General features: G+C 42.2%; 1 protein-coding gene across 31 annotated transcripts in view; it reads left to right on the forward strand.

Annotated features, from left to right (window-relative positions):
- The window catches only part of TRDMT1 (tRNA aspartic acid methyltransferase 1), a 77,252-nt gene that overhangs the window by 23,123 nt on the left and 31,173 nt on the right, over nt 1–22,956 (forward strand). For 30 of the 31 annotated variants that reach the window (XM_036345959.1, XM_036346048.1, XM_036345968.1 and 27 more), the window contains one exon: nt 17,380–17,489. The exons of the other annotated variant lie outside the window; for it this stretch is intronic. In XM_036345959.1, the coding sequence (XP_036201852.1) occupies nt 17,380–17,489 (110 nt within the window). The remainder of the gene's footprint in view (nt 1–17,379; nt 17,490–22,956) is intronic. 31 annotated transcript variants of the gene reach the window in all.

A 22,956-nucleotide genomic window follows, 5' to 3' on the forward strand; every position in this document is an offset into this window, starting at 1 on the left:
CAGTATGGAGTTTCCTCAAAAAATTAAAAATGGAACTCCCATTTGACCCAATGATCTCACTTCTAGGAATATATCTTAAGAAACCCAAAACACCAATCAGAAAGAATATATGCAGCCCTATGTTCATAGCAGCACAATTTGCAATAGCTAGGATTTGGAAACAGCCCAAGTGCCAATGGGTTACTTGGATAAAAAAAGTTGTGGTACATTTACAGCAGTAAAAAAGAAGGAATTCTTACCATTTGCAACAGAATGGATGGATCTGGAAAGTATTATGCTAACTGAAATAAGCCAGTCAGAGAAAGACATGTATCACATGATCTCACTCACATGTGGAATCTAATGAACAATATAGATCTAGAGACATAGAAGCATGGAACAGACTGACGAATTTCAGAGGGAAGGCAGGGTCGGGGGTGGGATGGGGAGAGAGTAACTGGGAAACATATGCATGTATGCATAACCCATAGACACAGACAATAGTGTGGTGAAGGCCTGGGAGGGATGGGTGTGGGGTGGACGGAGTCAATGGGAAAAAACAAACAAATGAGACATCTGTAATACTTTCAACAATAAAGATAAATTAAAAAACAATAAATTGGGAAATATTGAAAACATACATTTATTCATTCAGAGCGTTATTATTGGTGGTTTCTATGTCAGTTACTGTGCTGGGGATGCAGCATTAACAGGACAACCGTTTTCTTTTCGTCCAGAGATTATGGTCTACTGGGAAATACTGATGCTATACAGGTAAAAAGGAATTTAAAAATAAAAATCATATGATGCTCTGTAGTAATAAACTGTTGAGGATTTAGATTATATCTTTTCAATATTAATTCTACATATGCCCATGAATATTATAATAAATTATAGCTTTCTGTTTTCACTTGGAATAGCTTGAATTTTTTTCAAAGCCAGAAGTGTAACATCTTCCAGTCTTTGTCTCTGACCTCTCCATCCCTCATTACATCTACTTCTCTGACTTTAATCCTTGTCCATCCTTCTTGTGATGACATTGTGCCTATCTGTGTAACCCAGGATAATCTTCTCTTTTTAGGGTCCTTAACATATCTGTAAAATCCCTATTGTCATGTAAGTTCTGCCTACCACACCTAAGGATATGTGCCCAAATATAGACTTCTAAGTCCAAAAAATGTGGTACTCAAATCCTCCCACCACCGGATCAAAATTATAACTAAACTAGAGGCCTGGTGCACGAATTTGTGCAGGGGTGGGGTCCCTAGGCCTGGCTGGCAATCAGGCGAGGGAGGAGGCATGGGAGGTGGGCCACCAGCCCCAAGGAGGGAGCCGGCCCTCAACCCCCCTTGGAAAGGCGCCACATCTGCTGACAACTACCCTGGTTCCCCATCCCAGCCTGGGACCCGAAGGCCATGGCGGGGTTGGGAGAGGAGGCAATGGTTGCCAGACTGGGCGCGGAAGGAACGGACGCTGGACGCCGATGCCAGCACCCCACCACTGCGCAGTTCCCCATTTCCCCCTCCCTCCCCCTTCCCTCACCACGGTGGGTGGGCAGGGGCTGATAGGGGCCTGCGGGCCTGGAGGGAGGGATGGGGAGAGGGACTGCAGGCGGTTGGCTGGCCCTGGGAGGTTGGCTGTGGGAGCGCACTGACCACCAGGGGCAGCTCCTGCATTAAGCATCTGCCCCCTGGTGGTCAGTGCGTGTCATACTGACTGGTCTGGTTGTTCCAGTCATTCTGGTCATTTGATTGTAATGGTTGCTTAGGCTTATATATATATATATATATATAGATAACAGAGCAGCTGTTATTTAGAACTGTCTGAATCTAGCTGAATGGAAGTTTTACAACTAAGATATAAAGAAGAAGCCATGCCCTAGCCCAGTGGTCGGCAAACTCATTAGTCAACAGAGCCAAATATCAACAGTACAATGATTGAAAGTTCTTTTGAGAGCCAAATTTTTTAAACTTAAACTGTATAGGTAGGTGCATAATTAATAACAACCTAATTAGGGTACTCCTAAGGCTTAGGAAGAGCCACACTCAAGGGGCCAAAGAGCTGCATGTGGCTCATGAGCCACAGTTTGCTGACCATAGCCCTAGCCGGTTTGGCTCAGTGGATAGAGCTTTGGCCTTCGGACTGAAGGGTCCCAGGTTCAGTTCTAGTCCAGGGTATATGCCTGAGTGGCAGGCTTGATCCCCAGTAGGGGGTGTGCAGGAGGCAGCTGATCAATGATTCTTTCTCATCATTGATGTTTCTCTCTCTCCTCTCTTCCTCTCTAAAATCAATAAAAATATTTTTTTTAAAAAAGAAGAAGAAGAAGCCACATTTAGACTGGTAGGAGAGGCAGAGACTTGGAATGACCTAGTCCCACATCCCTATATATTGGATAAAAATTGGGAGGGATGTGTCGGCTGCAGTGGTCCTCCCTGAGAAGCAAGTGGTCCCAGCCCCACACCAGGCCCAGGATTCCAGTGCCAGGAAGACAGGTCCCCATAACTTCTGGCTATAAAAACCAGCAGGAAGTGTGGCTGAGTTGGAGGGCAGATGGAAGCCCAGGCAATTTCTCTTAAAGGACCCACACATGGATCTACTCGGGTTCACTCCCTCTCAGCTCCAGCAGTAGAGCAGCAGTTCAAAAGGCAAAAGGGACATACAAGCAAGAACTGAATTATCTGGCATCAGGGTGAGAGCTGGTGGAGGGAGGCAGATTTCTGCCAGACAGAGTGCTTGCAGAGCCCATGCTTCGTTTTTTGAGACCCCCTGACCCCAAAAAGCTGGCAGATGGTCACCACATCTGAATCTCCATCCACCTGGCTATCACTGTTCATCCTCCCTGGGGATTCCTTTAGGCCTTGCCCCACCCACCTTGTGGGCCCACCCAAACTGTTTCCATTGTCTTTTTCATATGAATGGCCTGACTGGGCTCATGTTTCAGACTTCCCTAAATCTCTCAAACAAGCAGCATCTGGCCTCAGTGTGCCCTTTACCTCTGCTACATGACCCCAGTTCCGGAACTAGCAGCAGCCGGCCTTGGTTCATGGCTTGGCCTCACCTGGCCACATCCAAGCTCCACACAAATAGCAGCCATATGTAGATTACTTTGTAGCACATGCCAGGTAGTTCTGGGCAAAACACAGGCTGTGGCTGACCTTGGCTTGCGCATCCCAGGAGGCCCCAGAACCAGCACACCCAGTGGACAGCTTCAGACCATGTGGAAGCACAACCCAATCACCTACATAAGCAACACACTCAAGGGGCAGACTCAGTGGGCACCAGAGCCCCACTGAAGTAAGTCCTGTTCCATAGGGTAGGCTCCTGATCCTCCATAGTGATAGGTGGTCCCAGCTAGTCCCTGAAGCCAATAGCATGGAGGTAAATCCCTCCCAATGTTGTGCCAACAGCATTCAAGGCTCAACTACAACTGGAGGGTATACACAGGCCACATAGTGGGGGGTGGTGTCACACCTAGAGTGCCCAGCTCTCCTGGAATGATTGGGGAGGCTGTGCCACTGGATGCTATGAACGCTTACTACATAAGGCCACTCTACCAAGCCTGGGAGACATAGCAGCTCTATCTAATACATAGCAATGAGCACAGGGAGGCTGCCAAAATGAGAAGAGAAAGAAACATGGCCTAAATGAAAGAACAGAACAAAACTCCAGAAAAAAAATAAAATGGAAACAAGCAATCTGTTAAATGCAGAATAAAAACACTGGTTATAAGATGCTCATTGACTTTAGTGAGATCTTTAATAGCATAAAAAAAGACATGGAAACCATGGGGAAAAAAAAGCCAGTCAGAAAAGGAAGACAGAGAATCATAACAAATGAATGATTTATAGGGAATTAAGAGTGGAGTAGATAAAGCTGAGAATCAAATCAGCAATTTGGGATATAAGGAAGCAAAACTCATGTAATCAGAACAGCAAAAAAGAAAAGAAAATTTTAAAAAGTGATACCCTGCCCAGTTAGCTCAGCTGGTTAGAGCATCATTCCAATATGCTAAGGTTTTGGGTTCAATCCCTAGTCAGGGCACATACAAGAATGAACCTATGAATGCACAAATAAGTGGAACAACAAATCAGTGTTTCTCTCTCCCTCTCCCTCTCCCTCTCCCTTCCACTCTCCAAAGTCAAATAAATTTTTAAAAATGAGGATTTTTAAATTTTTAAAAATAAGGAACCTCTGGGACAACTTCAATCATACCAAAATTTGCATAATGGGAGTGCTGGAAGAAGAGAAACAGCAAGAAATTGAAAATCTATTTGAAAAAATAATGACAGAATACTTCCCTAACTTGGTGCAGAAAATGGACATACAAGTTCAGGAAGTGCAGAGTCCAAAACAAATGTACCCAGAGGCCCACACCAGGACACATCATAAATAAAATGCAAAAGGTCAAAGACAGAGAATCTTCAAAGGTGCAAGAGAAAAGCAGTTAGTTATTTACAAGGGAACTCCCATAAGACTCAGTTGATTTCTTAACAAAATTTTGCAGGCCTTAAGGGAGTGGCAAGAAATATTCAAAGTGATGAATAGTAAAGACCTACAGCCAAGATTACTCTATCCAGCAAAGCTCTCATTTAGAATTTAGGGTCAGATAAAGAGATTCACAGACAAGAAAAAGCTAAAGGAGTTCATCACCAAACCAGTATTATATGAATTGCTAAAAGGTCTTCTTTAAGAAAAAGAAAGGACAAAAAATATGAATAATACAATGACAATAAATACATATCAAGCATTGACTCTAAAAAACAAAATAGCCGAAACCGGTTTGGCTCAGTGGATAGGGCGTTGGCCTGCGGACTGAAAGGTCCCAGGTTCGATTCCGGTCAAGGGCATGTACCTGGGTTGCAGGCACATCCCCAGTAGGAGATGTGCAGGAGGTGGCTGATCGATGTTTCTCTCCCATCAATGTTTCTAACTCTCTATCTCTCTCCCTTCCTCTCTGTAAAATATCAATAAAATATATATTTTTTAAAAAAAGTATTTAAAAAACAAAATAAACTAATAAGCAGAATAGAAACAGACTCAGATACAGAGAACATTTTGATAGTTGCCAGATGGGAGGGGATTGGGAGGTGGGTGAAAAAGGTGAAGGGACTAAGAAGTACAAGTTGGTTGTTACAGAATAGTCACAAGAATGTAAAGTACAGCATGGGGAATTCATATATAAAAGCCTAAGTGACCCTTATGGCTGAATAACCAGAACAACCAGTTGACCAGTTGCTATGATGCACACTGACCACCAGGGGGCACATGCTCAATGCAGGAGCTGTCCCTTAGTGGTCAGTGTGCTCCCACAGCCAACCTCCCGTGGCTGACAAACCTCCCCTAACCTGGTGGCTGGCCGGGCCCCAATTGGGACTGGGCGAGATAGTCTCAGTAGGCCCTGATTGCTCACCAGGCTTAGGGACCCCACCCATGCATGAATTTTGGGCACTGGTCCTCTAGTATAGTCAATCCTATCTAATAAAAGAGAAACATGGTAATTAGCGTACGACTGCTACCCTTCCCATTGGCTAATCAGGGCGATATGCAAATTATTTGCCAGCCAAGATGGTAGCCAGCAGCCAGGCAGCTTGAAGCGAACATGAGGCTTGCTTGCTTCAGTGACGGAGGAAACCAACGTTCCCTGACTGCCTTGCCGGCCTCTCAGCTGCACTCTAAGCAACATTGTAACAAATATAGAAGCTAAACAAAACCCGAGCTTCAGCCAGCAGGACCGCAACATTGTTTCAAATACAGAAGGTAAACAAAGGCCAGAAACCTGCTTTCAGCGGCGGAGGTCTCATAGCTGGAGCCAAGCCTCAGAGCTAAAGCTGGCCCAGAATAAAAAAAAAAGGAAAAAAGGACAGGTTGGGAGCTTCAGTCACCCGCCAGCCTGAAAACAGCCCTCAGCCCCTCACCCAGGCTAGCCAGGCACCCCAGTGGGGACCCCCACCCTAAAGGGTGTGTGACCAGATGCAAACAGCCATCATCCCCTCACCCAGGCTGGCCAGGCACCCAAGTGGGACCCCCACCCCGAAGGGGGTGTGACCAGATGAAAACAGCCATCATCCCCTCCCCCAGGCTGGCCAGGCTCCCAAGCGGGACCCCCACCCTGATCCAGGACACCCTTCAGGGCAAACCAGCCAGCCCTCACCCATGCACCAGGCTTCTATCCTATATAGTAAAAGGGTAATATGCCTCCCAGCACCAGGATCAGCAGAGCAGCGAGGCCTCCCAGCACCAGGATCAGCGTGACAAGGGGCAGCGACCAAACCCCCTGATCGCCCTGCGGCTCTTTGTGTGACGGGGCGGGGCCACAACCTCCCTATCCACCCTGCTTTGTTCGTGACAGGGGGGAGCTCCTCAACCCCCTGATCAGCCCTGCTCTGTGCGTGACAGGGGGTAGCTCCCCAACCCCCTGATCGCCCTGCGGCTCTGTGTGTGACAGGGTGCGGCGCCCTAACCGCCCCCATCGGCCCTGCCCTGAGTGACAGTGGCGGCACCCCAACCCCCTGATCCACCCTGCTCTGTGTGTGAGAGTATGCGGTGCCCCAACTCCCCTATCGGCCCTACTCTGTGAGTGACAGGGGGGAGCTCCCCAACCCCCTGATGGGCCCTGCTCTGTGTGTGACAGGGTACGGAGCCCCAACCCCCCTGATGGGCCCTGCTCTGTGCGTGATAGGGGGCAGCGCCCCAACCCCCTGATCGGCCCTGCTCTGTGCGTGACAGGGGGTGGTGCCGCAACCTCCCTATCGACCCTGCCTTTAGTGTAACGGGGCAGTGCCCCAACCCCCCAATCGGCCCTACCCTGAGCGTGACTAGCGGTGGCATCACAACCTCCTGATCCGCCCTGCTCTGTGCATGACGGGGCGGCGCCTCAACTCCCCAATCGGCTCTGCTCTGAGCCTGACCAGGGGCTGCACCTAGGGATTGGGCCTGCCCTCTGCCACCCGGGAGCGGGCCTAAGCCAGCAGGTCGTTATCTCCCAAGGGGTCCCAGACTGCGAGAGGGCACAGGCCGGGCTGAGAGGCCCCCTCTCCCCCCCAAGTGCACAATTTTTGTGCACCGGGCTTCTAGTCCTATATAATAAAGAGGTAATATGCAAATTAACCCTCACACCCTCACAAGATGGCTGCCTACGACCAGGCTGGCAGGGGGGTTAGTGAGAAATGACCAAAGGACTGAACAGCAGGCTGGGTGGGGTGACCAGGCCGGTAGAAGGGTTAGTGAGGGACGACCAAACGACTGAAAAACAGGCTGCATGGGGGGCAGTTAGGGGTGATCAGGCCGGCAGGGGAGGTGCAGTTGGGGATGACCAGGCTGGCAGGGGGGGCAGTGAGGGGTGACTAGGCTGGTGGAGGGGGCAGTTAGGGGCAATCAGGTTGGTGGTGGCTGGGGGAGGCAGTTAGGGGCAACCAGGTCAGCAGGGGGGGCAGTTAGGGGCAACCTGGCCTGCACGCAGAGGCAGTGAGGGGCAATCAGGCTGACAAGGGGGGGCAGTTAGGGGCAACCAGGCAGGCAGGCAGGTGAGCGATTAAGAGCCAGTGTTCCAGGATTGTGAGAGGGATGTCTGATTACTGGTTTAGGCCTGAGCTCTGTCAGATCGCATCGTCTAGTGAGAGAGACAGTGTCCTGGTATAAAAGCAAAACTTTCCTCCTGAGGGCTTCCTGGAGGAGTCTTGCCTGAGCTGAATGAGTCCTGAGGAACCAATAAGAATGATCCAGTGTAAGAGAGCCGGTGTTAGTGGTTGGGCAGCATGGGAAAGGCCTTGTAACTTTATGCAGCGACACTAGGTTTGAGAAATTATGGCCCATTTGGGGCATGATAAGTAGTTTGCTATTACCCGAGGGAAAAGTGTATGTGTATGAGTGTGGCAAGTGTGAATTGGAAGAGAATGTGGGGATGGCCAGGGATAATGTTGAGAGAGGGTGCTGCATGGGTACGCAGGGTCCAGGTTATGTTAATTAAGAACTTCGGATTTTAACAGGAAGGTGTTTGGTGAAGTACTAGATTTGTAAGCAGTAAAGGACTTGGCTAGAATCCAGAAAAATCCCGGAGAACCCCATAAGTGTAAATTTACTGATGTGAGTTCATAAAAAGAGCATTTGAAGCTTTCAGATTTTTTAAAAAATTGACCTATGTGTATTTTATAAATAAAATGTCCACATAGAACACTGATCATCTCCCTTTGTAAGGTCTCTAAAATAAGAAACAAAAACAACGAAGGGTTTATTTTCCCTTTAAACAAAATGTAATTTTAAAATAAACAATCTCATATCACTTTCTAAGTGATTTAATCTTAAAAGTTATTAAAACTTGATGTAAGGAGTGATTTCTTAATTTTAGGACAATAGATTGTTTTAAACATCAAACATCTTTTGTAAAAAGAGCTGCGGAGTAGTAATCATTCAAAGAGCTGTGAAATGGAAGTCTGAAAAATTAAAAAAATTAAGGTTTATTTTATTATTAGTAATCATTATCAACATTTAAAAAACTTACCACAATCTTACATTAAATAAACAACTCAAAGCTCTAATATGAATGACATTAATAGCAATACCAATATTAATAACCATACCATGTTATACTCAAAATCTCAGAAGCAAAACTGTTGGAATTTTGGCACAATGATAATCAACCTCACATATTTTCTGCCCTCAGTAATCTCTTGCTAAATATTTGTGCATGGCCAGACTTATTTAGATTATTTTTATCATAACATTGGCTATTAGAAAGAGACAGAACAGCTATCACTAAAGAAGCTCTGTTTTCCCTTTGGAATGATGCTGCTTTGATTGTTACCTAACAATTGAAAGATAAAAAGGAAAATTTTTCCTTTAGGTAATGCTGATCGCTTGGGATTCAATTTTAGTCTATTTTCTCTCAGTGTTTATAGTAGAGATTAGATACAGGGTGGGCAAACTTTTTGACTCGAGGGCCACAATGGGTTCTTAAACTGGACCGGAGGGCCGGAACAAAAGCATGGATGGAGTGTTTGTGTGAACTAATATAAATTCAAAGTAAACATCATTACATAAAAGGGTACGGTCTTTTTTTTTTTTAGTTTAATTCATTTCAAACGGGCCGAATCCGGCCCGCGGGCCGTAGTTTGCCCACGGCTGGATTAGAACCATCTAGTTATTATGAAGATCCCTTCTTCTTATGTCACTCTAAAATCTTTCAGAATATTTTTCCTGAAATTTGTCTTCCAGATAAACAGTTCTAGCTTAACTTTTCTCACTGTATAATTTCTTAGCTTTCATAAAATAAAAATTATTATTTTGTCTGTCTATCTATCTATCTATCTATCTATCTATCTATCTATCTATCTATCAATCATCTATCTAAAACCCTAATATGCAAATAAACTGAATGGTGGAACAACCAAACAACTGGCCCCATGACATGCACTGACCACCATGGGGCATGCGCGGAACATAGTGGGCATCGGCTGTGGCAGGGTGGTGGAGCAGGTGAGCGGGGGCACCAGATCAAGGTGGGGCACCAGTCACTGTCATCGGGGCGAGCCTCTGGTGGTTATTGAAAATTCTTTGCTCCTGCATGCCGTGGTCCTGCCCAGTGCTCGCACCCGCTGCCAGTGCTGGAACCGCCTCTCACACCCGGTGCTGGCTCCGATCACTGGGTGCTGTCAGTGAATGCGAACAGCAGCTGCTGGCCCTGATCACCCCTCAGGGCTTCTCCACCTCCCCCTGCTCCTGAGGGGCGATTGGGGCCAGTAGCTGCCTCTGGCACCAGCTTCTGGTGATGGCCCTGCTCATACCTGCTGTTGGTGCCGGCCCCAATCGCTTTGCGCCATCAGCAGGTGATAGTGATGGTAGGGTCGGTGCTGTCAGTGTATGGGAGTGGCGGCAGTGGGAGTGGGGCTGCCAGCAGAAAGAAGACCGGGGGCTGCTGCAGGAGGGGCTAGGCAGGGGCATGGAGGATGGACCGAGACCCGCCCCTGTGCCCACAGCAGCCTTGCGGCCCACAGATCCTTTCAAGGTGCACAAATTCATGCACTAGGTCCCTAGTTTAATCTATAATATTCCAGTTAGAAGTCAGGCAATGAATAGGAATTTTAATAATTATCGAAAATCTATATACTAGGTGTTTTACATATTTCATTTCCTTTTTTATAGCAGCTCTTTGTGGGAACTGCTATTACTGTATTTTTCCTTATATAAGATGCCCCCATGTATAAGATGCCCCTCACTTTTCCAACCGAAATTAAGAAATCAATATTTTAAACATAAAACACAAAACATATTTACTTAGTAACTAGAGGCCTGATGCATGAAATTCTTGCAAAGGTAGGCCTTCCTTCCCCCCCGGCTGCCGGCTTCACAGCTCAGGCTGCTGGCTTTACAGCCTCACCCCCACCCGCACCCGCCTTGGCCTGACGCTTGCCCGTGTTCACTGCCACATCCCCCCGGTTTCTTGGAGCCCCCTGATCGATCATCTGCAGAGGATGGCCTGGGCCTTCCTCTGCGGGGCGATCGTGGGGCGATGGCGGGGACCCCGACCAATCGCATCACACCAGCCTCAGCTGGCCTGGCGCTAGTGCATGTCATAGTGTGGTCTTCCGGATGGTCGTTCTGCTGTTCGACTAATTTGCATATTATGCTTTTATTCTTATAGATTACCGCAGGTAATGTTTGCATACCAGTACTATAATATTATGCAGCATATCACTTTATTCAGCCTCTGTTGCATCACTGCTCTCTTCTTCATCACTATTTAGTTCTAGACATATCAATTTTTCAACTTGTATTGTATCACTGCTGTCTTCTGACTCACTGTCTATATATGTGAGATCATCCTCATAAATTGGTGGCATTTTCTGAGCTAACTTTGTTCATGTTCTCATGGCCAATCCTTCTCTCCTCATGAATTTGAAGCACCATTTTGTCTTTCCTGTAAAATCAATGTTCATTTCGCTTGCAAACATTCTTGCCTGATTTGAATAAGCTTGGTTGACACACATAAGCCACTCTGGTGTTGCTCCATAATCCAAGTCTGCTCCAAGTTTACCAATTTTGTTGGTTTTCCTCTTAAGGCCTTCTTTTTTGGCATCTTAAGGAGTTGTTCTTCCTGTTTTTTCCACTGTCTGATCATACACTCAGTGAGAGGAGGTCCAAATTGTCTCTGCAGCTCTATTTCCATGCTCTTTTACATAGCTGATTATATTCAGTTTGAATTTTGCAGAGTAAAACAATTGCTTACTGGTATTTATTTTTTATTTTTTGACATCTTCATGGGCTCAGAATGCTCTGGTCCCTGTTGCATCTGCGTACTCTCCACCTCCACCTCCACTTTCGGCATCAGCTGATGTCAGTAACAATGAGGCTCGATTGGAGGGAGCCTGTTTGACAAGGTATGGGCAGCTATGCACCCATGCTGCTCCCTCCTCGGCTGACTTCCTTGTATAAAACGCCCCTTGATTTTCAGTCTAATGATTTTAGAAAAAAATAGCACCTTATACACGGAAAAATACTGTATGTCCACTTCCTTGATAAGGGGCTACATAACTAAGTGTCAGATCCAGAATTTGAACATGAGTTCTCTGATTCCATAGGCTGTCTTGGCATGATACCCACTCTATATAAGGCTTCCTATGCTGTTCAGAGAGAGCTGTGCTACCCAGTATGGTAGCCACAGCCATATGTAGCTACTGAGATTTAAATTAATTAAAATTAAATTAAATGAAAAAGTCAGTTCCTTAGTTGCACTAGCCACATTTTAAGCTAGTGACTACCATATTGGACAGCACAGATACAGAACATTTTCATCATTACAGTTCATCATTGATGTACTGAGCAGTTTCAGAGTTTCAAGTTAACTCTAATTTCAACTGCCTATTAAACTTTCCATTAGGGACCAGATATGTCCCTGGAAATTGAGGCTTCCTGCATGCCCAAGACTAATGGCGATGCAGGGCTATGCAGGAGTGTGTGGCCTCTACCAAACTGCTTTTTTTTCCTTGCTTTTCTTCTGCACAGGGAAGCTTAAGGTATGGTAAGAAAGTGAAAGCAAGGGAGGGAAAGAGACAAAGAGAGAAATAGGGAAAGCAGTAGCTGTATTAACTACCTCAAGATGCCAACATCATTTTAAGTGGACTTTTCTAGAGACTTACTGGAAAAATTTCTTACAGCTTAACTTGTTTTTTCAAGTTCCTCTTCAAGATTCATTTCCTCCTCTTCTCTTTATATTATCTGGCATAGCATCTTTATTTTCCTTTCAAAGTGAACTCTGTCGATGTGCCTTTTTTAAAACATTAATTGAGCACCTTACTTCCCCATGTCTGGTCTGTACACAAACCTCAAACAGTTCCATCCACTTTCTGATTGAAGGGCTGTTGTATTTAGTCAGATCTGTGTAACAGTGATGTAAAAGCAGGAGTTGGGCCCTAGCTGGCTTAGCTCAATGTATAGAACGTTGGTCTGGGGACTGAAGGGTCTTGGCTTTGATTTTGGTCAAGGGCACATGCCTGGGTTGTAGGGCTCGATCCCCAGTAAGAGGTGTGTTGGAGGCAGCAAATCAATGATTCTCTCTCATTGATGTTTCTATCTCTCCCTCTCCCTTCATCTCTGAAATCTATAAAAATATATTTAAAAAATATATTTTGGTTGGCCATAATAAAAGCAGGTGCGGAAAGGCCATTTGGGTATTTATAACGTCATTTATGGGCCATACAAAATTATCAACTTAAAAATTAGCTTACAATATTTGGTCAAGCATTTAATTAACTCACCCCTAATGCCTTGGCAGGGCCAGACCAAATGATTTTGAGGCCTTATATGGCCCACGGGCCAGATGTTCTCCACCCTTGATTGAGTATGTCTTAACCCAAAGTAAATTGGTTTTGGTTGACTACTAGTTAAACTTATAAGGGTTAAAAATTATATTTTTTAAGCTTACTTTTTATCTTATTTCACAGAAATAATTTGTGATTTTTGAAATACAAAAGTATTCAAAACAAAACAACAAATGTACTTTGCTAATAGTGATAAAATGTTTGGCAATGATTTTAAATTTAGAGTCCTTGCAGGTCTGGTTTTGCTTAGTACTTTTATTCTTAATGAAGCTATTACTTTAAATGAAACAGACATTGGATGTCTTCAGCTGATCGTCCATTTCACAACTAGATGTCAGTGTTAACATACCTGATTAGATGTCTCAGGTGTGCTTTTAAGGAGGTAATTCAAATAATTACTCACTTATATGAGATGTAGATCAGAAAATAAATTGTAAAGAAGGAAAAGAAGAAATGCACTTGTTCACTACTACTAAGCAGAGTGACACTTCCACACAATCTTTCCAGAAAGAGTGATCAGAAAAAGAAGGAACATTATTGCTGTTTAAATGCTGTGTGTGTGCGCGCGTGCGTGCGTGTGTGTGTGTGCGCGCGTGTGCGTGCATGATTCTTGCTTGCTTAGATAATTGTATTAACCAACTCTAGGCACTTTCAACTTGTTGCCTATATTGCAAATTACATCTTTTATTTAGCAAAACAATTAAATTATTCAGTGAAGTTTATTTAATTCTGAGCTTTTATGATGGTTAGTAGTAGCTTAGTTCTTGACCTGAATTATAATAGGTGATTTTGCAAAGTGATCTTTATATACTAATTTTTTTTATTGTTTAAAAGCCTTTTTTATTTATGTTTCAAGATCTCTCTGATGCTTTTGACAAAGATATAGTTTATATCTTTATTTTATACTAGAGGCCCAGTGCACAAAAATTTGTGCACTCGGGGGGGGTCCCTCAGCCCAGCTTGTGCCCTCTTGCAGTCTGGGACCCCTCGGGGGATGTCCACCTGCTGGCTTAGGCCCGCTCCCCAGGGGATTGAGCCTAAGCTGGCAGTCAGACATCCCTCTGGCAGCCCAGGAGCCCTCAGGGGATGTCCACTTGACAGCGGGGACCAGGCCTAAGCTGCAGTCGGACATCCTTAGCGCTGCTGAGGGGGCGGGAGGGGCTCCCGCCATCACTGCTGTGCTGGCAGACATCAGCCTGGCTTGTTGCTGAGCAGAGCTCCCCTTGTGGGAGTGCACTGACCACCAGGAAGCAGCTCCTGCATTGAGCGTCTGCCCCCTGGTGGTCAGTGTGTGTCATAGTGACCAGTCATTCCCAGTTGTTCTGCTGTTAGTGTCAATTTGCATATTACCCTTTTATTATATGCCTGGTGCATGGGTGGGGGCTGGCTGGTTTGCCCTGAAGGGTGTCTCGGATCAGGGTGGGGGTCCCACTGGGGTGCCTGGCCAGCCTGGGTGAGTGGCTGAGGGTCATTTTCAGACTGGCCACACCCCTTCAGGGAGTAGGGGTCCTGCTGGAGTGCCTGGCCAGCCTGGATAAGTGGCTGATGGCTGTTTGCAGGCTGGCCAAGACCCCCAGCAGGGACCCTCACCCCATGAGGGTGTGGCCAGCCTGGGTGAGGGGCTGATGGCTGTTTGCAGCGTGGCCATGCCCCCCAGCCACCCAACTCCCAGTGGAGGCTGGCTGGAAGCAGGTATCTGGGATTTATTGATTTATTTATCTTCTATAATTGAAACTTTGTTGCCTTTAGCGGAGGCCACAGCCAGCCAGGGCAGGTGGGAAGCTTGGCTTCCTCCATCGCCAGGGCAACCAAGCCTCCTGCTTGCTCCCGCGCCGTGGCTGCCAGCCGCCATCTTGATTGGGTTAATTTGCATATAGTTGCTCTGATTGGCTGGTGGGCGTGGCTTGGGGGAGTGAAGGTATGGTTAATTTGCATGTTTCTCTTTTATTAGATTAGATTATGGCAACTAGTTATTTAATTTACACTCAATTGGAGGTAGCTACCTGTGATATTACTAATAGGAATTCAAAGTTTCCTGTGACCTGTATACAAGGCAGCAGGGTACCTAGGAGATAATTGGTCCTAACCCAGTGTTTTGAGCCCAGTAGATATTTAGTACTCCCTCTGTCCCATAATAATAGTAGCAAGTGAATAATTAAATGGGAATTATTGGCGAATGCAGCTGTAAGTTGTGTTGTAGTGCAAAATTGTGAAGCTTTCAATCAAAATCAATGTTTCATGACATCTGTCATTTGTTTTGACACATCTTTCAATTTTTAGGTTAATCTAATTATTACGAATTGTAACTATTTTTCTAATTTCATCTGCTGATCGAAATCAATTGTTTTATTTCAGTTGAATATCAACCCATTGTAAAAGTAAGATGAAAAAAAGAGAGTTTTCAAGCAAAGATCGAGTTGCGATTGTCCAGTTCTTGATGCATCAAAAGAAAAAGGAAAAGTTTCAGAAAGGTCCAATTACGTTAGCTGCAAAACAATTTAAGTGCAACAGAATGACCATATCAAGAATTTGGAAACGTGCTTCCGAAAATAATTGTCAAGGAGAATCTTATACTAATGTTAATTCTTTGAAAAAACAAAACTGTGGATGTAAATGCAAAGATTATGGAGAAAAACTTGAAAAAGTTAGACATATTCCCCTTGGCAGAAGAGGCACCATATTAGCCTTTGATTATATTTCTCCCAAAATACTGGATAATACGTTTCCATCAGTTCAACAAGTTATGCTGGAAGCAATGAAGAACAATGGCTCCAATAATTTTAAGCTCATGCATATAGGGAAAGCAAAGCTTCGCAGCCAAGGGATCCTACCTATAAGTTTAAAATGCAGTAACGAAATTATTGAAAAATCCAGAAACTATCTGAACACTCAAAGTAAAAATTAGGAGTACTATTTTTAATTTATTTTTAATTTAATCTAGTTTTTTGATAATAAATGTTGCATTCTATATTTATTTTCTTTTGCTACTATTATTATGGGACAAATTACATTCATCAACTGCTACTATTATTATGGGACAGGGGGAGTATATATTTACTTAAGAGACATACATGCCCTTTTTTTCTCTCTGGCATCACCTCCTCTAGGCCTCAGTGTATGGTTGTGATTTCTAAATGTGTGAGCCTTCTCTGTTGCCCCATCTTGTGTTTTATGTCTAGATGAAATTCGTGCAAGAGTAGGCCTTCCTTCGCAGCCCTGGCTTCATCTGGAAGGTCGTCCAGTCTAATTAGCATATTACGCTTTTATTATAGATGCCTCTTCATGAACCCTAGCTCTTCACATCCTTTTTTTTTTTTTTTTTTTTGATACTTGGGTTATCTAAGCTAGTAACAGCAAATGAGTATTAAAGAAATAGCTATTGGAAGCTACTATGTACTTTTGTAATATTTTCTCTGATGGTTTTCCTAAGAGGTCTGAAATACTGTTATTTTTAAAACTCTTCAATTTTTCCCTTGACTTGGAACAGGGTAAACACATAGTGTGTTTTGGGGAAGAAGGGCAAAGAAGATGGTAATTGCAAAATATAACAGCAGCTATTCTTACATACTAGTAGTTCAAATTTTGATTGCCATTTAAAGACTATGGCAGAATTTTCTGAATCTTAAAGCATTTTCAACATGCTTTCCTTTAGCAGCAAGACAGTTGAAGGTATGCCCTTGTAATTATTTTCATTACTCTTCTTATATTCTCTCCCATTCTGTTCAGATTTTTAATATTTGATCTGTGAACTTTTTACATTTGGATGCCCATTGATTGTTCATCTCATTTAAAAGCTTACCTAAATCTTAAATGGGTTAATTTTGTGTCATGAGAGTTATATCTCAATCAGCCTATTACTTAAAAAAACACAACTTACTGAAAAGCATTATCAGTGGTATTAAGAGCAGCTTTGTATTGACGTTAGAAGGTGAGGAACAATTAATAGTTATTTATCTAAGGTTCCAAGTGATATGGCTTTTAAGAATATATTTGTTTCCTATTTTTGGTTTAACTTAGGAAAACCTTCTATTTAACTCATAAATATATATCTTAATGGAGTGTGGGAAGCAAATATAAGAGATAATGACTAAAACATTTAAATCTTATTTTTAGCTTTGGAATGCTGTTAGAGAGATGAACCAGACGTACTAAATATTCCACTTCATACCTGGGCTGGCTGTCAGTTGATAATCTGAAATTCAACTAGATCGGCGATTTTCAACCTTTTCCATCTCATTAGTAACATAAACTAATTACTAAAATTCTGCAGCACACCAAAAAATATATTTTTTGCCAATCTGCCAAAAAAATAGGTATAATTTTGATTCATTCACACTGGACAGCTATTGTGTTTACTGTTGTCATTTTTTTATTTGACAATCTAAGGGAAAAGAATCAGTGCCCCTGACTAAATAGCCAGGTATTGCATGTTTTAAAAGTTTTTGTGGCACAGTGGTTGAAAATCACTGAACTAGATAATTGAAGAATTGAGGAAATGTACTACAAAATTCATTATTTTGACTTCTCTATAATGAAAAAATCGATGTTAAGGACTTTACATTTTAAGATATTCCATTTCTCATTACAGAAAGCGGTATACCTGCACATGTGGTGGCTGCCATTGATGTAAACGATGTTGCTAATGAAGTATACAAGTATAATTTTCCTCAAACACAGTTACTAGCCAAGACAATTGAAGTGAGTAGCTATTATTATTATTTTAATAAGCATATAGCAAGGAGAATGTGTTTGAAAAACACTGCAAGATACTATTATCTTAATTCAATGATAAGTTACCTACACTAATAAAAGAGAAACATGCAGATTGGTGTCACTCCACTATGCCCACCAGCCAATCAGATGAGTATGCAAATTAACCCAACAAAGATGGCAGTTAATTTGCATACACAGGCATGGAGCGAAGACTGATGGCTGAAGAGGCTTGGCTTCTCCGCTGCGGCTGGAGCGAGTGGCTGGAGCGAAGGCCTGGGTTCCGGGTGCCGGAGGTAAACCGGTGCTGGCAGCCGGGGGAAGGGAAAGCCTATTGCACGAATCTCTTCGTGCAATGAGCCTCTAGTCCTATGTAATAAAGCCCAGCGACCAAACGGTGGAATGACCAGAACGACCGTTCAACCAGATGCTCAATGCAGGAGCTGCCCCCTGGAGGTCAGTGCACGGCACTCCTACAGCGGGCTGATCCCTGCAGGCCGCCCCCCACCATGCACGAGTCACAGCACTAAAAGCTGGCAGTTACTAAGCACTGTCCTTGTGTCAGGTGAAGGCTGCTTACTATCTTCACTTACCTATGATTTTATATGTGTGTGTGTGTGTGTGTGTGTATTAAATATTTTATTTATGTCTCTTAAATACACACACACACACACACACTGAGTGGCCAGATTATTATGACCAGCCAGATTATTATGACCACCCCATCAGTACTGCGGTGGGCCACCTTTTGCCTTCAATACTGCAGCGATTCTTCTTGGCATTGACTCCATGAGATGTTGAAAGGTGATGTGAGGAATCTGACACCATGCCTGATGAATAGCACTGTCCAGTTCTGTGAGATCTGATGGTTGTGGAACCAGCTGCCTGATGGCTCTTTTAACTTTGTCCCACAAATGCTCATTTGGATTGAGATCTGGTGATTGTGGGGGCCACCTAAGCAAGGTAAAGTCTCCCTCATGTTCTTGAAACCACTCCTGCACAATATGAGCACCGTGGCATGGCGCATTGTCTTGTTGGAAGAAGCCATCTCCATTGGGATACGCCATCAACATGATAGGATGAACTTGATCAGCAATGATACTTAGGTATATTGTGCTATTCAGACGTTTATAATGGTCTGGCCCTCTAGCAACTTCAGCGTGAAATTATAGCTAATTTGCCTACAAACGTCAGGTGGTCATAATAATCTGGCCACTAAAAATATATATATATATATATATTTATATATATATATATATATATACATATATATATATATATACTATATATATATATATATATATACTACTAAAGACATATATTCATATCATTCTACTGGAAGATACTATATTGCTATACAGGGTTTTGTGTGTTTTATTTTTCATTGTGTAATTTTTCATTTCAGTTATTTTCTTTTTCATTTTTAGAAGTTTCAATTCTTTTTCATATTTTCAATTTGTCTCCTCATGTTTTTATTTTCCTTTATGTCTTTGAACAAATTGATAATATTGATAATGACTGTTGTAAAATCTTGGCTAATTTCATCATCTTTTTCATTGCTGGGTCTTTTTCTATTGATAGATTCCACCTCATATTTGAAAAGGGATAGAAAGTTAATGGAGAACTTAGGAGTAATGAGAGGCTTTAGGGATTTTAAGTTATAGAACCATATATACTCATCATTTGAACATTTGCTTTATGAAAGGCATTCAACTTCTCAAGGGAAGTTGAATATGACTAAGATATAGTCTTTGCCTTTAAGAACTTACTATTTAGAGCAGAAGTTGGATTTGTAAACCATTTTTTTGGGGATGACTGATTGAATGTGGCATAGAAAATAGATTTCTACTCCAAAACTTTATTTATTTTCCTAATAGAAATAAGAAGAGAAAAGAGAGGATGGAAAATCATTACTAACTAAAATAGGATTTAGCCATAAGCTACAACAAAAAACTATGAAAAATAGTGTCAGTGCAGTGGAGTTGGGACAAAACTGAATGACGGTGGCAAAACTGCATGCAAACCTCTACGTAGTTTGTGCAAAATTAAAAAGGGAAGAATGACAAGGGAGAAGACAAAATATACTCAGCGATTGTTCAAAATCAGAAGAGACATTTAAAAATATAGATAACTAGGCTGAAAGAGTCATTGCAGCCTCTGCAGGCTTCCTGCCTGCCCTGAATATGAGAACATGGATCAGGGCCAGAGGCACGCTCTTAGGTTAAAGGACACTGCAGGTTCTTCCTGGGGACAGTGTGGTTGTTCTGAATAGAGCTGCCACAGTTTCACCTATCTTTTAGCAAAGTTCTAGATTCACGTAACCTTCATTAAAAAAATGAATAATAATTAGACAGGAACCAGTTGGAGGCTATACTAAGATAGTATGTTTTAAATAAGGCAAAGAACATATAAAAAGCAGAATATACAACAGAAAAATTATGTTAAGAAACAATAAAATTTCAAACACATCTCCAGGAGCTTGAAGCATTAAAATAAAACATGATATCTTCAAAACAAGAACTCAAACATATATAACAGCTCAAAAATCAATAAGGCAATAAATAGTAGGAATTGAAAAGTATCAGTGGTCTGGAAAAAAACAAACAGGAGAAAAATGAAATGATTATAGAAATAAAAGTCATGTCAGAATTGAGAAAAGAATGGAGCTTGAGAAAAATAAAGCAAAATAAATGGAAAAGAATATAGATCAGAATGTTGCAGAATAAATAATAACTACTAAAGACAAAAGTGATCCATAATAAACGTAATTAGTGCCTCTGAAGATGATAAAACAAATGGAACCAAAATATTAACTGAAATAGATGAAAAAATTCCTAAAACAAAAACCTACAGCAACTCATGAACTACAGGACCCATAGTGCTTCTTAAAAAAAAAAAAAAAAAGACTCAGTCACTTAATCTAAGCAAGAGATGAATCAAAGTAGAAAACCTAGGAATGAAGCTGCCTTGTTAGGAAAGAAATTATGGTTAGAAATCAGGGTGAATATGTAAATTGTTGCAGTATAGAAATAATAATGTAATTGAAGTAGAAAAGGAAAATGAGACTCAAAAACTATGTCTGTTCTGCCAAAACCGGTTTGACTCAGTGGCTAGAGCATCGGCTTGCGGACTAAAAGGTCCCAGGTTCGGTTCCGGTCAAGGGCATGTACCTGGGTTGCGGGCACATCCCCAGTAGGAGATGTGCAGGAGGCAGCTGACTGATGTTTCTCTCTCATCGATGTTTCTAACTCTCTATCTCTCTCCCTTCCTCTCTGTAAAAAACCAATAAAATATATTTAAAAAAACACACACAAAAAAACTATGTCTGTTCTTTGAAAAGTAAATGAAGCTATAGATTTTTAGGACAATATTTAATGTTATTGTAAAGAGCTCAGCTGAGCTGGGAAAGACAACTGAGCTGTCAGAGGGCTGAGTAGCTGATAAAAGCAACATGGCAAAATGGAAGAGTGAGGCCTTAATCACATATTGTGTTGATAAAAGCAAGTCTCTGAAAAAGCAAAGAACATGCAAACACCCCTGTTTTATTTCCCCCTGTAAGAGCACGTTGGTAGAGTTGGTGGATCAGCACAGACATGGGGGCCAGCCCACTGTTGAGGGAGACCTTAGTGTTGTGGAAGGTCGGGGCCGGGAGGGTCAGGCTAGGTGTGGAAAGTGCTGTTAGTCAAAGAGGGGAGAAGTATCTTCAAGGTTTCTCCCTCCTGTAAGGAGGTTTTGGCAGAAATAGATGGCGCCTGAAGAGGACCTCTACCCAAGGCCTCAGCTAAAGACACCTAGAAATACAAATATGTGAAGAGCGTGACTGGCCAAGAGGCCCAAGACCTTGACTGCAATCTCCCTCTGAGACTAAGATGCACTGGCCATGCACCAGTTCTGGAGTATTAGGACAGCTTACCCAGGGAAGCCTTTTTCTGCTGGGGACAGCCTTTGTAATTGCCTATATATGAGCCTAAAAAAAATCACATAGAGGTTTTTAACCAGGAGCAGATTCCTCGGTTATAAAGGTAACTAGTAATAAAACTAAAATCTGTAATTTATTTAGTGACTACTATATAAACTGTATGTGAGTGGAAACCGTGCTTGTATGTTCATTTTTGTATTCCCCCACCTAGCACAATGCCTGGCATATGGTAGATACTCTGAAATATTAGTGAATTAATTGATGAACACTGTTTAATGAACATCATATTGTACCTAAAAAGTGGGCAAACACCAGGCAAGTGGCAACAAAGGACAACAGGGGTTTCAGAATTAATATTAGAAAAGATGGACTTTAAGGCAAAAAAGCATTTAAGAGTCTTAGAAAGTTACTTTATAATGACTATTGAAATGCTTAAGAAAGGTTCCATTCTCATGTGTATTCATGTACAAAATAACATCAGAGTTCATAGGGCAGGAAATGGTAAGAAATACCCACTCAGTGAATTTTATTGAATATCTACTATATGCCACAAAATAGGGAAACCATTATTTTATGAATTTAAACTCAGTAATTCTGAGTAAAATATAATTAAATACATCTGAAGCACATTAAAAGAATAATATAGCATAACCAAAATGGATTTTGTTTTGGGAATACAAAAATAGTTTTAATATATAGAAATTCTATTAATATTAATCAACATGTTAATAATTACAAAGAGCAAAGCTATATGTTAGGAAACATTTGACAAAATCCATTATCTTCCTGGTCATTTTTAATCTTTCAGTAAATTAGAACAAATGAATAATACCACAAAATATATATATGACACTACTGGTTTTATGTGTGCACATGCACGTGTCTATATTTGTGTTTAAACACATACACACACATATATACATATCTCCAAATCCAGTAACATGTTAAATGGAGAATCTTCAAAAAAGCATTCTCATTAAAATAATAAAAAAAGAGAAGGATTTGAACTATTATTTAATATTGTTTTGGATATTAGCTAATGCACTCACACAAGAGAAATAGTATATAAATCAGTGGTTCTCAACCTGTGGGTCGCGACCCCTTTGGCGGTCGAACGACCCTTTCACAGGGGTCGCCTAAGACCATCCTGCATATCAGATATTTACATTACAACTCATAACAGTAGCAACATTACAGTTATGAAGTAGCAACAAAAATAATTTTATGGTTGGGTCACAACATGAGGAACTATTTAAAGGGCCAGAAGGTTGAGAACCACTGATGTAAATGCTAAGGAGGATTCCAAAGAATAATTGTATATGCTTGGAAAACACAAAATGTACTAAAAATAGCACAGGAGCTATTAGTATATTTAATAGTTAACTTAAAATAGTATGAAGAACAATTGTTGCACTTAATGAGGAGGCTGAGTAGAGAAAGACAAGTGCCATATGATTTCACTTATATGTGGAATCTAATGAATAAAATTAACAAACAGCGTGAAAACAGACTCATGGATATAGAGAAGAAACTGAC

The sequence above is a fragment of the Myotis myotis genome, unplaced genomic scaffold (genome assembly GCF_014108235.1).
Source record: "Myotis myotis isolate mMyoMyo1 unplaced genomic scaffold, mMyoMyo1.p scaffold_m19_p_1, whole genome shotgun sequence".
In the NCBI taxonomy this organism is placed as follows: Eukaryota; Metazoa; Chordata; class Mammalia; order Chiroptera; family Vespertilionidae; genus Myotis; species Myotis myotis.